Source organism: Petromyzon marinus, chromosome 66 (assembly GCF_048934315.1).
Source record: "Petromyzon marinus isolate PM22_M1 ecotype Great Lakes invasive population chromosome 66, UKy_Petmar_22M1.pri1.0, whole genome shotgun sequence".
In the NCBI taxonomy this organism is placed as follows: domain Eukaryota; kingdom Metazoa; phylum Chordata; class Hyperoartia; order Petromyzontiformes; family Petromyzontidae; genus Petromyzon; species Petromyzon marinus.
In genome coordinates, this window is record NC_133732.1 from 6,956,095 (window position 1) to 6,971,185 (window position 15,091).

At 45.9% G+C, this 15,091-nt stretch overlaps 1 protein-coding gene across 5 annotated transcripts; it reads left to right on the forward strand.

The window, feature by feature from the left end:
• The first annotated feature begins 22 nt into the window (after positions 1–22).
• Positions 23–9,924, forward strand: LOC116956615 (uncharacterized). 5 transcript variants are annotated; one of them, XM_076054593.1, is made up of 5 exons: positions 23–586; positions 1,135–1,231; positions 2,262–2,345; positions 3,921–4,055; positions 5,671–7,897. In XM_076054593.1, exons 2-5 carry the CDS (start codon positions 1,135–1,137, stop codon positions 7,770–7,772), a joined length of 2,418 nt encoding a protein of 805 aa, XP_075910708.1. In that variant the 5' UTR covers positions 23–586; the 3' UTR covers positions 7,773–7,897. The 5 variants fall into 5 exon arrangements, with proteins under 5 accessions (XP_075910708.1, XP_032834245.2, XP_032834246.2 ...); XM_032978354.2 differs by having other exon boundaries at positions 23–581; positions 5,545–7,897; XM_032978355.2 differs by having other exon boundaries at positions 23–293; positions 5,545–7,897.
• The last annotated feature ends 5,167 nt before the right edge of the window (positions 9,925–15,091 follow it).

Below are 15,091 nucleotides of genomic sequence, written 5' to 3' on the forward strand. Positions count from 1 at the left end.
CTTATTTATACGTGACTTTACCAAAAAAACAGAGTAATTTGATATCAAGTTTGGAACACATTACATCCGGTTTGTCGGATTTTCATCGGAAACAGGAAAGGGTTAACCCTTTCCACATACGTCATTCCAATGACGTGCACACGCGTACACGTCATCGGAACGGAATCGGAAAAAGAACTAATAATTTAAAAAAAAACTTTATCAGTACGTCTTCCGGTCGGAGGTCGTACCGAGGCTCTCAGAAGGCGGCGCGGGGAGGGCGTCTGGCACAGTTTGACGCCAGCTATCGTAAGGTGCGGCGGTCGTGTCGCAACGGTTCTCTGCGATGAGTACAATGTCTTCGCAAACATCGGCGCGACGCCTCTGTAAATAAAATTAACGGTGAGCCGCGAGCGCGTGAACGGGGCCCAACCCCGCAACTTGCAGTCGCCTCGGAACGGGAAAGGGTAATACAAAGTTGAAGAAACAGACGGTTCGAGTCTTGTCCCTGCATCTTGTCGCCTTCGTGTGCCTCAACCCACCCCGCCCCGTGGGGCTCTTGCGCCCTCTGAAGAAGGAGCCGTAGCCCGAAACGTCGCCCAGTACGGTACAGGTCCCCCCCTCCCCCGCTCCCCCACGCACGCGTGCGCAGAGTGTTAGTGACGAATGCGTGTTTGTTATTTGTGTTTGTACAGCACTAACAACGCAGCAGCAGCATCACCACCACTAGATATTATCTCTGCATTCGCCTTGTGTGTGCGACTATGTAACTTATAGGTCGACTCAGCCTCAAATGAGTACCCAGTGTATGGTAAATTTCACCACTGGGGAGACAAAGGCGGCCGGGCGTGGTGATTGCCCCCCCCCCCCACCTCGTGTATCGTGCCAGCCTTTATATTAGCTGCTCGCTCGCAGCACTTGCCCCAACAGTCTGTTCAGGTTGTACGGGGGACCTTTTTGTCTTTGTGATGTGTAAACTTTGCAACTAGGGGAGACAAAGGCGGCCGGGCGTGGTGTTTGTCACACCAGCACCTCAATAAGTGCTCACCAACATCACTTGTCCCATTTGCTTCCGTGGCTATGTGGGTATAGTTTGTCTTGTACGTTGTTGATGCACATCTGACGAGGTGTGTCTGGGTGTCTATCTCCTCTCAGATGGCTTCACACGTTGAGTTGGCATTCATCAAACAAGAAAGCGATGAAACTCCAAGCCCCATTATGTATCCTGACGCGACAGGGAATCGTCTCTCTGGTAAGATCGCACTGCCTCTGACCAAATCGTAGTATTGATAATAATAACAATAACACGGCATGCGTCCAATCTCGCCGTTGTGGAAAGCTGGGCAGGGCTTCAATCTGGAAACCCTGGATATGGGACCGCCATGCATGACACATCTAGCAGCGACTTCGGCATAACTCGGCCTCCTGAGTCACCCTGGGTTGGCTTGGAACGACTTTTAAACTATGAAACCACCTTTAAACGTCCTTTCGAGTGATACTAAAAGTGCATAAATTGCCCCAATTATTTACCACAGGAATGGTTAGTTTATCTCAGTATTAAAATTAGAATACTCTTTGGTTCTTTCGTTAAAGTCACGTAGGTGTAAAATAAAATAAATCACGACGTGTTGCGCCCAAAACGTCGTGATTTATTATATTTCTACCTACGTGACTTTTTCCAAAAGAACCAAAGTGTGGATTCGTGCGTTCACGAACGCTTCAAATCAAGATTAAATTAGAACGTTTCGCAAATGTCTGATTTTTAGTTTTCATCTCTGGTTCTAAAAGTACAAAGTTAACTTTATACATATAAATTACTTTTTATTTGACCAGTTAAGGCCCCACTGAGCTATGTAGCTCTTTTTCAGAAGTGACTTGACCACGAAAAGATAGCTGAACGAAGTACCTTGTCATTGTGTGGAAATTGTATAGCATCCGAAGAATACTCTAAATGCGTGTTTCTAAATGTGGAGGGAAAAAATGCAGGACCTGGAGAAAAATCCACACCACCATTGGGGAGAGAGACATGCAAACTCCAGATATAAAGGTGTTGGGGTCGGGATCGAACCCACGACCAGCCGCATACCGGGCGAGGTAGTTCACATCTCGCCACCATGGTGCCATTGACCTTGGCGAGGCTCGGATGTGTTACTGGAAGAGTGTAAGTAACACGAGGCATTGCGGCAATAGAACCCTGAACCACCCAGATAAATCTGTGGCTCTGCCACCATCTCGAATATGTCGTCTGTGACAGTCCAGTGTGAACGTGCGTGTATACGCAGGACCCGGCGTCAAGGAAGAAGATGATGGGAGTCTGGGCACTGAGATAATGAACATTGTGGTTAAAAGCGAAGTGGAGGAAGATGGTAAGATCCCTGCATACAGCTCGGTAGAGCAAAACCAATCGTTAAGAGCCAAACAAAGGCAAGATGCAAGCAGTCTACGGGTTACGGAAGAGTTCGGGTTCAGAGAACAATCCGTAACCCGAATTTTTCGTACGTCGGAAACTGAACAATTTCCCCCCAAAATTAAAGATTAAATCCCATCGCCGGGAATAGTTGTGCCTCCCCTACCATTGTTTCTCAGTACTCTAATCACACTGTCCGTTTGCTATCGCTACCTCTGTCGTATCGCTGTACATATGCTCTGCACACCCTATGATTCTTTCATTTAATTGAATATCTACCCTAACACTACCCATAATTAAACTATATTATTTGTTAACAGATAGCAGCCACTTCTGAATGTTCGTTTACCATGCATTAGGCTAGACCTAGACTTCATACACGTGAAGTGTTGTACACCGAGGCACACACTCTGGAGTTGGAGGCAACACGTTTATTAACAACTTCCTGCACAGGGTAACACTAAACGTAACTCTGGTTCTATAGTAGGTGATACGGTACTCTCTGGTTCTTTCGGTAAATTCACGTAGATAGAAAAAATAATAAAAGAACACGACGTTTCGGTCGCAACACAAGCGTCCGTCATCAGGATGCTTGTGTTCCTGCAGTCACGAAAGCTTCAAATCAAGATTAAGTGATACGGCTAACTATGTGAGTAGCGAGTTAACTCTAACGAAGACCCGGAGACGATGGATGAGATGCGGGACCCAGGCTTGATTCCACAGACGAGCCCCGTTCCCTGCCAGGGCTTCCCCTTTATATCCCCGGTCGTGGCTCCGCCACGCCCTTGGCCCCGCCCCCTACTGTATGAAGGCGGGGCTCTCGGCCCCCGTTCACGTGTCCCTGCAGTAACCGGCGCTACAGCGTAGTGACAGTATATGTCACTGCACACGCGCACAATGGCAAGACAAAGGCAAAGATCCCCCGTATAGCCTTTAGCAGACTGTTGGGGCAAGTGCTGTTAGCGATCACCTATGGAAGCCGGCACGGCACACGAGGGGGTGGGTGGCCAACACCATGCCCAGCCGCCTTTGTCTCCCCAGTGGCGATGTTTACACACCGCACCTGGTACTCGTTTTGAGGCTAAGTCGACCTCGGGGAGGCCCATGACCGATTCAGATAATCGTCACTGGTGTTGGCCGTGAGCAGGAATCGAAACTCGGGAACCATTTACCTCAATCCTCGTGAAGCTCGGGGAAGGTGGCATTTTTGTGGAGCGAGGCGTAAGGTGGGGCCGCCTTACGCCTCGCTCCGCGGTATTCATCCGCAAACCTCACCGCGCTGCACTCTTTGCGCCTACGTAACTAACGCAAACATTTCCGCACACTGTATTGATTTTTTTTCATGATATATGGGAACATTTCCATGAAGTCGGATTTCCGTAAGTCGGGTCTTCCGTAACCCGGGGACTGCCTTTATCACAAATTCTAAGGGTATACGGATAAACGACTGTAGCTGACCAGCTTGATAGCATTATCACGTGCATTGTTTTCCCCATCCATTAAGGAAACCATTGTGACATTTTATATATCGCAGCTCCAGATGTGAATATTGTTAAAGTTGAAGGAGACGGTGAGAAGCCAGAGGAGACTGGGGATTCCCACGGATGTCCGGCCACTCCAGACCAGAATTTCATCGAAGTGGAGTTATCAGAGGATGACGTTGGTGAAGGTGAGTTTCCTTTGGTCACGTCACAGATACAATGCATTGTCTTCTTGCTTTGTCACCAGTCTTATTCCAGTCGTGCTATGACTGGAGCCGTGGCTGCAGTTAAATAAATGTCCTCATGGAACTCATCCAATCAGTACGATTCATAGAATGGCTCTTGAGGATGACACAACGTAACTTACTTCTCGAGTACATTGTCAAGGTCTCACTTGATCAATCATTTTAACTTGCATCACCACATCTACTACCATCCTTAAGGGAAATAATGGTAATCTACACTCCAACCCATGTATGATTTGCTGAGCTTTTCTGTGAGACTTTTGAGGAAGGGCAAGTTATCTAAAACCACGAGAGGCCTCGTGAACAAAGGTACAGATATCAAAATGGGTATTACAGTGCTAAACATATCATTAAGAATCAAATTCAGGAAAATATTTGAGAATGTATGTAGCCATACTAATTAACGTATTGGGCAATAAAGGAACACAAATATAGGCATGGACAATGAGAGATACAGCAATATGTTATGCTCGATGATCGGTGTATTATGTGGTCAGAAGATATTCTTGGTTCTTTCGTTAAAATCACGTAGAATGGAAATAATAAAATTAAAATAAAACAAAATTCTCACGACGTTTCGATTGCAACACAAGCAACCATCATCAGGTGGTGATTGCTTGTGTTGCAATCGAAACGTCGTGAGAATTTTATTGTTTTATTATTTCCCTTCTACGTGACTTTACCGAAAGAACCAAGAATATGAAACCCTGCAGTCACGAAAGCTTCAGATCGAATTTGGTCAGAAGATGTTTAATAAAAATTGGGCTCGAACCGGTCAAGAATAGCAGAAGGGCAGCATAGAGGGATGAAGTGCTGGAGGTATGTTGGGTATGGTTTAGATGTGTTACATAGGGAGGTTGCCTACAGACTGGGTAGACTCATTTAAGGACATCGGGCAGCAAAAGGATGTTTCTTTGCCAAAGTTGTGTTTGTCTTCCACGTTGTTTGATGTTGTACTTGGTTATGTATTCACAAATAGCAGAGAATGGAGTTGGCATAGCAATAAAGCCGGGGGTAAATGCAGGTAGAGTGAATGCGTTGCGATTTCGGAGTATGCAAACAATGCGGGTTTGTTAGTCTAGGACTGCCACTGAGGCTGGACACTGGCTCCCTTTACCCTTTACCCATTCCGATGACGTACAATTATATATGGTAAGTTTTCCTTCCAATTCCATTCCGATGACGTATGTGCACCAAGTAAAATAATAATAAAAAAAATCATTAACTATCTATGTCAGTACATCACCTGGTTGGAAGATGTATCGAGGCTCCTACAAGGTTATGTGGGAAGCCGTGTGGCTCAGTATTGGCGCCAGTTGTCGTAGAGTGGCGGTCGTGCCGCTGTAGTTCTCTGTGGTGTGGTTGTATTCTTTACGTAAAGTTCACCAATATTTTCGGTGCTATTTGATTTCTTTAATTTTTATTTTATCAGTGGTGCTGAGAACACTGGTGAACATGCCGAAAATGCATCCATCCCGAAAATCAGTGTCTAGTGCGCGCGAAGATGTGGAGAAAACACCGATACCTCTTCGGAGCGTAGCTGGCTCTGCCATTACAGATGCTGCTGTGCATGGACCTCGTGAGGCAGGCACGGCTTTTGGGCCCGCTCGAGAATTTCTGCTTGAACACAATACCGACGAGAGTGGCAGCGACATCGAGGAGGCGTCCTGTGCCTTTGAAGAAGATGTTGGTCGGAGGAGAGGAAGGAGGCCACGTGGCCATGGCAGAGGTGGACGGCCATTCCCGCCCTCCTCACCCTTGGGTGAGTGGGCCACCCCTACCCATGGCGATAGTGGAGATGAGGACCGAGCCAGTGATGGCGGACAGCAGCAACCGCGTGCTGGAGAATGGACGGAAGACAACGCCGGAGTGCGCTTGCTCGATTTCACCGCAGTTCCAGGAATGCAGACACCGGTTCCCGCCACTCCTTTGGGTTTCATTCAGCTGTTTATCACGCGGGAGTTGCTCATGTTTTTCACGAATGAAACCAATTCGTATGCTAACTGTGCCTTGGCAAACAAATCAGCAGAGGAGAGGGCAGGGTGGGAAGGTGTCAATTTGATGGACATTGCAAACTATTTGGGACTAACCATGGCGATGGGCGTTGCATCTCTTCCCGAAATTCCAATGTACTGGTCAACAGGGAAACCCTATTCGATGCCAGCCTTCAGGGAGACAATGTCGTGCAAGCGTTTCAAAAGCATTGGGAGATTTTTTAATTGCCATAACAGCTGTGCAGTGCCTCGCGACAACACAGACCGGTTGCTGCAAGTGCGCACGGTCATGGAATATTTTCAAAGTAAATTCAAGGCGTTGTACGCCCCGAACAGGGAACTATCTTTAGATGAGGCCACGCTGGAATGGAAGGGGAGACTGCCTTTCAAAGTTTATAACCCGCAGAAACCGGAAAAGTATGGCATCAAATTTTACATTCTTGCTGAGGCTCAGACAGGATATGTATTTAATTTTGACATATACGTGGGGATTGAGAAGTCAATTCGCAACATTGTGTTTGGACTGATGGGACCTCTGCTGGATAAAGGCTACCAGTTGTATATGGACAACTACTACAACTCGGTGAAGCTAACAGAAGAACTCTATGAACATGGAGTCCATACTTGTGGAACTTTGAGGCTGTCAAGAGGAGCCCCAAAGGATCTGCAAGCCCTGGCAAAAATGAAGATTCCACGTGACAGCATTCATTTCAGGAGGAAGGGAAATACCTTTGTCATATGCTGGATGAACACGCGCCTGGTCACACTTATAACCAATATTCACAATGCCGACACTCACAACTTCGTTCGGCAACAAAAGACCAGGAAGAGGGATGGCACTGCACTCCTAAGTCGAATTGAGCTGCAGCGACCTAACGCCATAGCGGACTACATGGACCACATGAGGGGCGTGGTTCATTTTGATCAGATGATCCAATACTACCACTTCACAAGGAAGACTCATAAATGGACCAAGAAAATCGTGCTGTATTTCCTGCAAATGGCACTGCACAATGCCTATGTGTTGTACAAGAAATATAGCACAGACGAAAAGAAGTTGACATTGCTCGCATTCCATGAGGTGCTGTTCAACGCCCTCATTCATTTTGATCCTCAGGAGTGGGCCGTAAGCGTAGATGTCACCCCCCATGCACCCAACCTGCCTCTGGCACTCGTCGGTGCACCCGTCACCCCACGCATCACCATCGCCCGAACCAATGCCGCCGCCGCCACCAGCACCACCACCGCCGCCGCCACCGGAGACGAACAAGAAGCAGGGCCTTCAGGTGTATCCACCACAAGAAGGCAGCGGTTTGCACCTGGCAGTGACGTGGACGACGAGGCACCGGATGACCCTTCTCCAAGCGCTCCTGCGAAGCACAAAAGGCCAAGGCTTGTTGACCCTTCGTGCAGGTTAACGCAAGTGACCGAGCATGCCATGACCTCCATAATGCCAAGTCAGCGACGATGCCGGGTGTGCTACAGGAATGGTCGACGGCGTGACACCACCTGGGAATGCAACGTATGCAAGATTCCTCTGTGTTTACGGGGAGATTGCTTCGTTCAGTACCATTCCCAGAAGCAGTATTGGACCCCGCCGCCCCCATCAACACGGAAGAAAGACACTGCTTCAAAGAGGACGGCCACGGGCTCCAAGAGGGAATGAACCTCTTTGGCTCTCCCCCTACCGATAAGAAAGCCACAACATCAAAAATCTACAACCTGTCACCTGAGGTTGTAGTTTGGTAAGTGGGGTGGGGGGTGAATGAAAGAGCTCTTCAAGGAAGAAGGTGGTGAGTACAGCCATACTTTTGATTATATTATTACATCTATGTGTATGCATGATTACGTGTGTTTTGTCTTTATTTTCATGCCAAAGAAATGGTATATCTTCGTAAATAACCTTAAGAAAGATAAAATATATACTGACATTTACAGATGATTCATTTTACCATTGAATATTTATTATTACGTGGCAAAGTTTTATATACCATTTTCTTGGCAATTTAATCATTTCTAAAATGATTAAAATTTTTATATATCTTCCAATCTTGATTTACAGCAACAATAATTTTTGTTTACACGTAGTATACCAAAAAAAAATCACATTTTGCATTTTTTTAAATAATTTTTTTATAGCAATTTACTTTCAAAATGAGACCAAAATGAGTCCAATATCTTTAAAAACAATGGCGCTACTACGCCTCTCAAAGTCAAATTATCGCTAACCACTTGCCGCTTTTTCCGAGATTCAGCGGTGAAACGGGACACACACCCTGTAACTTGCAGACGTCTCGGAATGGGGAAAGGGTTCAGATTAAGAGTTCCTTAAGACAGAGTTGATGGGGCGGGAGTTAGAGACGAGGCTACTTGCAGGAGGATCACATAAAATGTTACTGGTTCTGTTTCTGGCGGTCAGCTTTTACCTTTCTTGCATCGGTTAATTTAAATGCACTTTTGCATCTTTCAAAACGTGCAACAGGTGAAGCACAGCAAAGCGAACTCGTGTGCAAAGAATGTGGGAAGGGCAATTGCTTCAATACAAAGACGACGGACAAAGCAGAATGCACCGGCGACGCGACCCTGCAAGCCTGCAAGCAGTGCGGGAAGGCACTTGAAGGCATCGCGTTGTGCATGGCAGTGGCTACCGATGGGAGGAAGCACGTGTGCAAGGAGTGTGCCAAGGGGTTTACAACGCGTTTTAGTTTAGAGACGCACATGAGAACACACACCGGCGAGAAGCCGCACGTGTGCAACGAGTGTGGGAAGAGGTTTACGACGCGTTTTACCTTAAGCACGCACGCCATATCACACACGGGCGAGTGGCCGCACGTGTGCAAGGAATGTCAAAAGGGCTTTGCACAACGTTCCGATTTAGAGAAACACACACGAATACACACGGGCGAGAAGCCGCACGTGTGCTACGAGTGCGGGAAGGGCTTTTCTCAACGTTCTACAATGGAGGCGCACATCAGAACACACACGGGCGAGAAGCCGCACGTGTGCAAGGAGTGTGGGAAGGGGTTTACAAAGCGGTGTAATTTAACCACACATTCTATATCACACACGGGCAAGTGGCCGTACGTGTGCACGGAGTGTGGAAAGGGTTTTGCACAACGTTCTGATTTAGAGAAACACACACGAATACACACCGGTGAGAAGCCGCACGTGTGCATGGAGTGTGGAAAGGGCTTTTCGCAACGTTCTACATTGGAGGCGCACATCAGAACACACACAGGCGAAAAGCCACACGTGTGTAAGGAATGTGGGAAGGGGTTTTCCAATCGTTACAATTTAGAGAAGCACGCCAGAACACACGATAATATTGTTGATGCAGAAACTATTGTCCTGCCATGTACGTGGGCGTTGTGAACGGAGAATTGAAGACAAGCCACAGTAGTGCGATTTTGGTCATGCATCCCAAACTATGGATGATATAGTAAACTGCTGTAGTCTGCGCTACTTCAATGGAGTAGGAAAAGCAAAATGACACGAATTCTCTCCTGAAGCCCTCTCGTGGCTAGCTGGCTTCGATATTAGCATTTAGCTCGTGAACGTATTTCTTTTCGCATGAATAGAGTTGAAACACATGATCAGACGCCAATTTACTGGTCCACTATATTGCTTTGACGCATATTATTTTTAGAATACACAATCACTCTAGCCTTCTATTCAAATCCTGAAGACAACTTGAATTATCCTCGATTCGTATGTCATTCTATCGCTAAACTATTCCAACTATCCGAACCTCTGTTGAATGTGTTTTGGGCTGTGAATCCAAGGAATCTTTTTCAATAAAACAATGCTTGTATTCCTAATCAAGTGTTTAATAGTACTGTTACAACAGGATGTGTCACCAATAGCAATGAAATGCACCAAAACCTTGCCCATCGTGGGATTTCCCAACGCGGATTTGACTACTCGCGCTTTATAGAGGTACAGTTCAACCAATCGCGTGCCCTCCTACCCCCCGCCTTGGCTCAACAATTTCGCGGTTGACTGCGAGATTCCTGCTGTACGCGTCGTAACTGCACTGCTCGCATTGACGCTGCCGCGGAAGAACAGCACGCGGCGCCATCTTGTCTCCCACACAGCCCATCGTGCGTCCCAGGCCACGTGGCGGTCTTCCCCACCTCCAATGAGGGAGGAGGAGGAGGCAGCGAGGTTCAGCTGTGAACCGCGATTTGTCTTCTTGTCGTGTACAATACTGGACACTACATTATTTGTTTTTTTTTCATTCTACAGGCGACCCCCCCCCAACCTTACGACCTAATTGGTAACTGGACGACGGTCGTATGTCGACTGTCGTAAGTCGAACACCTTATTTCTCATAGGAACAATGTTATAAATTGGGGATTCCGTTCTTGGAAAACCATTGCATGCCTTTTTAAAAGCGCCGAAATTTACCGCGAACATAAATTCGAATAACTCCAACAAAAATTTTTTGTAAATTAACATCACTTTTACAAACGTGAAGTGAAAAACAAAACATTTGAAAATGCTTAAGTACTTTTCTGCATGTGCATCACATTTCCTCTTCTCGGACATAGCAAAAGGCAAAACAAATACAAAAATGTGAAGAAAACATTTGTAAAAAATGTTTTTTCAAGAGCGTTGCGAAAGAGACGCTGCATCCGCTCTAGGCGCACCTGCAGACTGACGGGCCATAATACTATACACACGCGTACGGTGGAAGAGCAAAGCAGCGCCGTTTGTCGACGAGTGCCATGTGCGCGATGCGCGAAGGCTCGTCGCCAATTGGCTCGGCGTCGGTAGCAGTCGTTGGGCTTGAAATCAAGACTGAACAGTTTATTTTGAACTAGCTGTACGATTCGGCTTCGCCCGAGACTTGGATTCTTATAGTAATAGGTTTTACCCTTTTAACTGGCACAAAAAAACTGACACCTTTATTCAAGGCATCATGTCAGCAATAACCGCAACACAAGCAGTCAAAATGCAAACAAAAAGACAACTCTGATAATGATATGCACTGTCCTTGAATTTGATTGGTCCACACCCGAGACGGCTTTCTTTAGAGCCTAGTCTCCACTGGTGTTGGACCAGAAGATTAATACACGGCCTATGCGGAGGGTGGGGGGGGAGGGTGCGTGACGTCAGCAGGCATACTGCGTGACGTCAGCAGGCATACTGCGTGACGTCAGCAGGCACACTGCGTGACGCTGCCCGCATGCGGGTGACATCACAGATGTGACGTCACCGCTCACTTGCCGTGAAAAATATATCCATTATAGCGCCCCCCCCCCTCCCCCCCAAAATACAAAAGTCTATTTTATACTTTTTTCATTGTGTACAGTCTGGAAGCTACCCACATGCCAAATTTCAAGTTTGTTGCATGTTGCGAAGTATGCTTAACATTAACCTTTTATATATATAGAAGATGCCCTGTGAGCTAAGAAGCTCTTGAATCAGGTTTCATCACCCAAACAGAAAAAACTTATCAAATGAAAAATACAACGTTTTGCAACAGGTCGCATAAAAATATATATAAATACAACACATACAGCAATAAAAAAAAGTCAACGAAATAAAAAAATGTACAATATATTACTTCATTATAAATTCAACATTTAACTAAACTGAACATTGAGATAAAATAAACATACAGGCGGTCGTAGATACGAGTTTTCGTCGTTACTGTGGGGGCCTTGGTGTAAGAAAGGTCGGAAAAGTGGCGGGGGTGTTGAGCCGTCGTAAGTCGGGGTTCACCTGTATACAGTTACTGAACAAGTTCTATTTTGAACACGAGATAATATGAACTCATTTTTATCATTCAAAACACTTCCTCTTTCGTGCCTGGGTTGATGTAAGATGTAAGGCATCGGCGGAGTTTGACTTCTGTATTTTGGGGGGGGGGGGCAGTGGTTTGCTTTGTTCCTCACATTGGGAATAGCGGGTGCATTTAATTAATTCATTTTTTTCAAATCTTAATCGTAAACTACTGAAAAATGTATAAAGTTGTCCAATTTGGGGGGGGGGTGGGCTTTGCTTCCATTGAGAAGGCAGTGAGATTCAGCTGCTCACGGTTTTCAGAAAATAGATTGTGCGAGTTATATTTAACACTAACATTTTTTTTTATTTGTACATTCAAAGTACTTCCTGTTTAATGTTTGGGTTCATACTTGATTTGAAGCTTTCGTGACTACAGGAATTACTCTTTGGTTCTTTCGGTAAAGTCAAGTATGAAAGAAAATAAATTAAATAACAGAATACGACGTTTTGATTGCAACACAAGCAACCGACATCAGGTAAGAATGAATGAGAAAACAAACCTAGTAACTTTTAAATATAATTCAATACAATACAGACAGTCGGCTAACACAACAGTCAACACCCTACCTACAGTGAGGGAAAAAAGTCACGACGTTTCGGCCACAACACAAGTGGCCTTCATCAGGTGAAGGGACTGGACTGTCCAGAGGACAGCGTTGGAGTGAAGACAGCAAGCCCAGGTCGCGTCCTTTAAGCTTGTCGTCGCGGCATCTTTTGAGGAAGGTCAGCGTCTCGATGAGCTTTGACTTCTTGTCCCGTTGTCTGTTGAAAGCTCTAACAGATAGGTGAAAGCCCTCCCCGTATTGGTTATCAATTCTAGATTTGAAGCTTTCGTGACTGCAAGGATCCATACTATTTGGTTCTATTCGGTAAAGTCACGTAGGTAAAATAAAATAACAAAAAATCACGACGTTTCGGGCGCAACACAAGTAGCCTTCATCAGGTGAAGGGACTGGACTGTCCAGAGGACAGCGTTGGAGTGAAGACGTGACTTTACCGAATAGAACCAAAGAGTATGGATCCTTGCAGTCACGAAAGCTTCAAATCTAGAAGGGAAAAAAGTATTTGATCCCCTGCTGATTTTGTACGTTTGCCCACTGACAAAGAAATGGTCAGTCTATAATTTTAATGGTAGGTTCATTTGAACAGTGAGAGACAGAATAACAACAAAAATCCAGAAAAAACGCATGTCAAAAATTTTATGAATTGGTTTGCATTTTAATGAGGGAAATACGTATTTGACCCCCTCTCAATCAGAAAGATTTCTGGCTCCCAGGTGTCTTTTATACAGGTAACGAGCTGAGATTAGGAGCACACTCTTCAAGGGAGTGCTCCTAATCTCAGCTTGTTACTTGTATAAAAGACACCTGTCCACAGAAGCAATCAATTCCATTCCAAACTTTCCACCATAGCCAAGACAAAAGAGCTCTCCAAGGATGTCAGGGACAAGATTGTAGACCTACACATGGGCTACAAGACCATTGCCAAGCAGCTTGGTGAGAAGGTGACAACAGTTGGTGCGATTACTCGCCAATGGAAGAAACAAAAGAACTGTCAATCTCCCTCGGTCTGGGGTTCCATGCAAGATCTCACCTCGTGGAGTTGCAATGATCATGAGAACGGTGAGGAATCAGCCCAGAACTACACGGGAGGATCTTGTCAATGATCTCAAGGCAGCTGGGACCATAGTCACCAAGAAAACAATTGGCAACACTACGCCGTGAAGGACTGAAATCCTGCAGCACCCGCAAGGTCCCCCTGCTCAAGAAAGCACATATACATGCCCGTCTGAAGTTTGCCAATGAACATCTGAATGATTCAGAGGACAACTGGGTGAAAGTGTTGTGGTCAGATGAGACCAAAATGGAGCTCTTTGGCATCAACTCGCCGCGTTTCGAGGAGGAGGAATGCTGCCTATGACCCCAAGAACACCATCCCCACCGTAAAACATGGAGGTGGAAACATTATGCTTTGGGGGTGTTTTTCTGCTAAGGGGACAGGACAACTTCACCGCATCAAAGGAATGATGGACGGGGCCATGTACCGTCAAATCTTGGGTGAGAACCTCCTTCCCTCAGCCAGGGCATTGAAAATGGGTTGTGGATGGGTATTCCAGCATGACAATGACCCAAAACACACGGCCAAGGCAACAAAGGAGTGGCTCAAGAAGAAGCACATTAAGGCCCTGGAGTGGCCTAGCCAGTCTCCAGACCTTAATCCCATAGAAAATCTGTGGAGGGAGCTGAAAGTTCTAGTTGCCGAACGTCAGCCTCGAAACCTGAATGACTTGGAGAAGATCTGCAAAGAGGAGTGGGACAAAATCCCTCCTGAAATGTGTGCAAACCTGGTGGCCAACTACAAGAAACGTCTGACCTCTGTGATTGCCAACAAGGGTTTTGCCACCAAGTACTAAGTCATGTTTTCCAGAGGGGTGAAATACATATTTCCCTCATTAAAATGCAAATAAATGTATAACATTCTTGACATGCGTTTTTCTGGATTTTGTTGTTATTCTGTCTCTCACTGTTCAAATAAACCTGCCATTAAAATTATAGACTGATCATTTCTTTGTCAGTGGGCAAACGTACAAAATCAGCAGGGGATCAAATACTTTTTCCCTCACTGTAGTTGATTACATTCTTCCAAATATTGCTAAATTTGAGAGAGAGACAAAACACAGACACGGAGACACAGACAGACACAAGCAGAGATAGACACAGAGACACAGAGAGAGACACATGACACACATGTCTCTATCTATGTCTCTCTGTGCTTGTGTGTCTATATGTCTCCGTATCTGTGTTTTGTCTCTCTCTCTCTCAAATTTAGCAATAATTGTTTGCGTTCATGTAGGGCAGGGGTGGGGAACGCGAAATCATTTGGGTCTGGCCCTGCCAAGGCAACCGCAGGCGGGACTCGAAATTCAATAAATCTAGGAGCAAACCTGTTGCGAGTAGCAACATCATCAATACCAGCTAACATCATCACCACGCCTCGCCAAAGAGAAGCAGTTCCAGCCCATCGCATTAGCGGTGAGTTAATTAAATGTTTGACCAAATATAACGGGCTAATTTTTAAGTTGATGATTTTGTATGGCCCCGCGAATGATGTTACAAATATCCAAATGGCCCTTGGCAGAAAAAAAAGGTTCCTCCACCCCTGCTGCAGGGAAACAAAAAGAAGGACGCGGGTGGA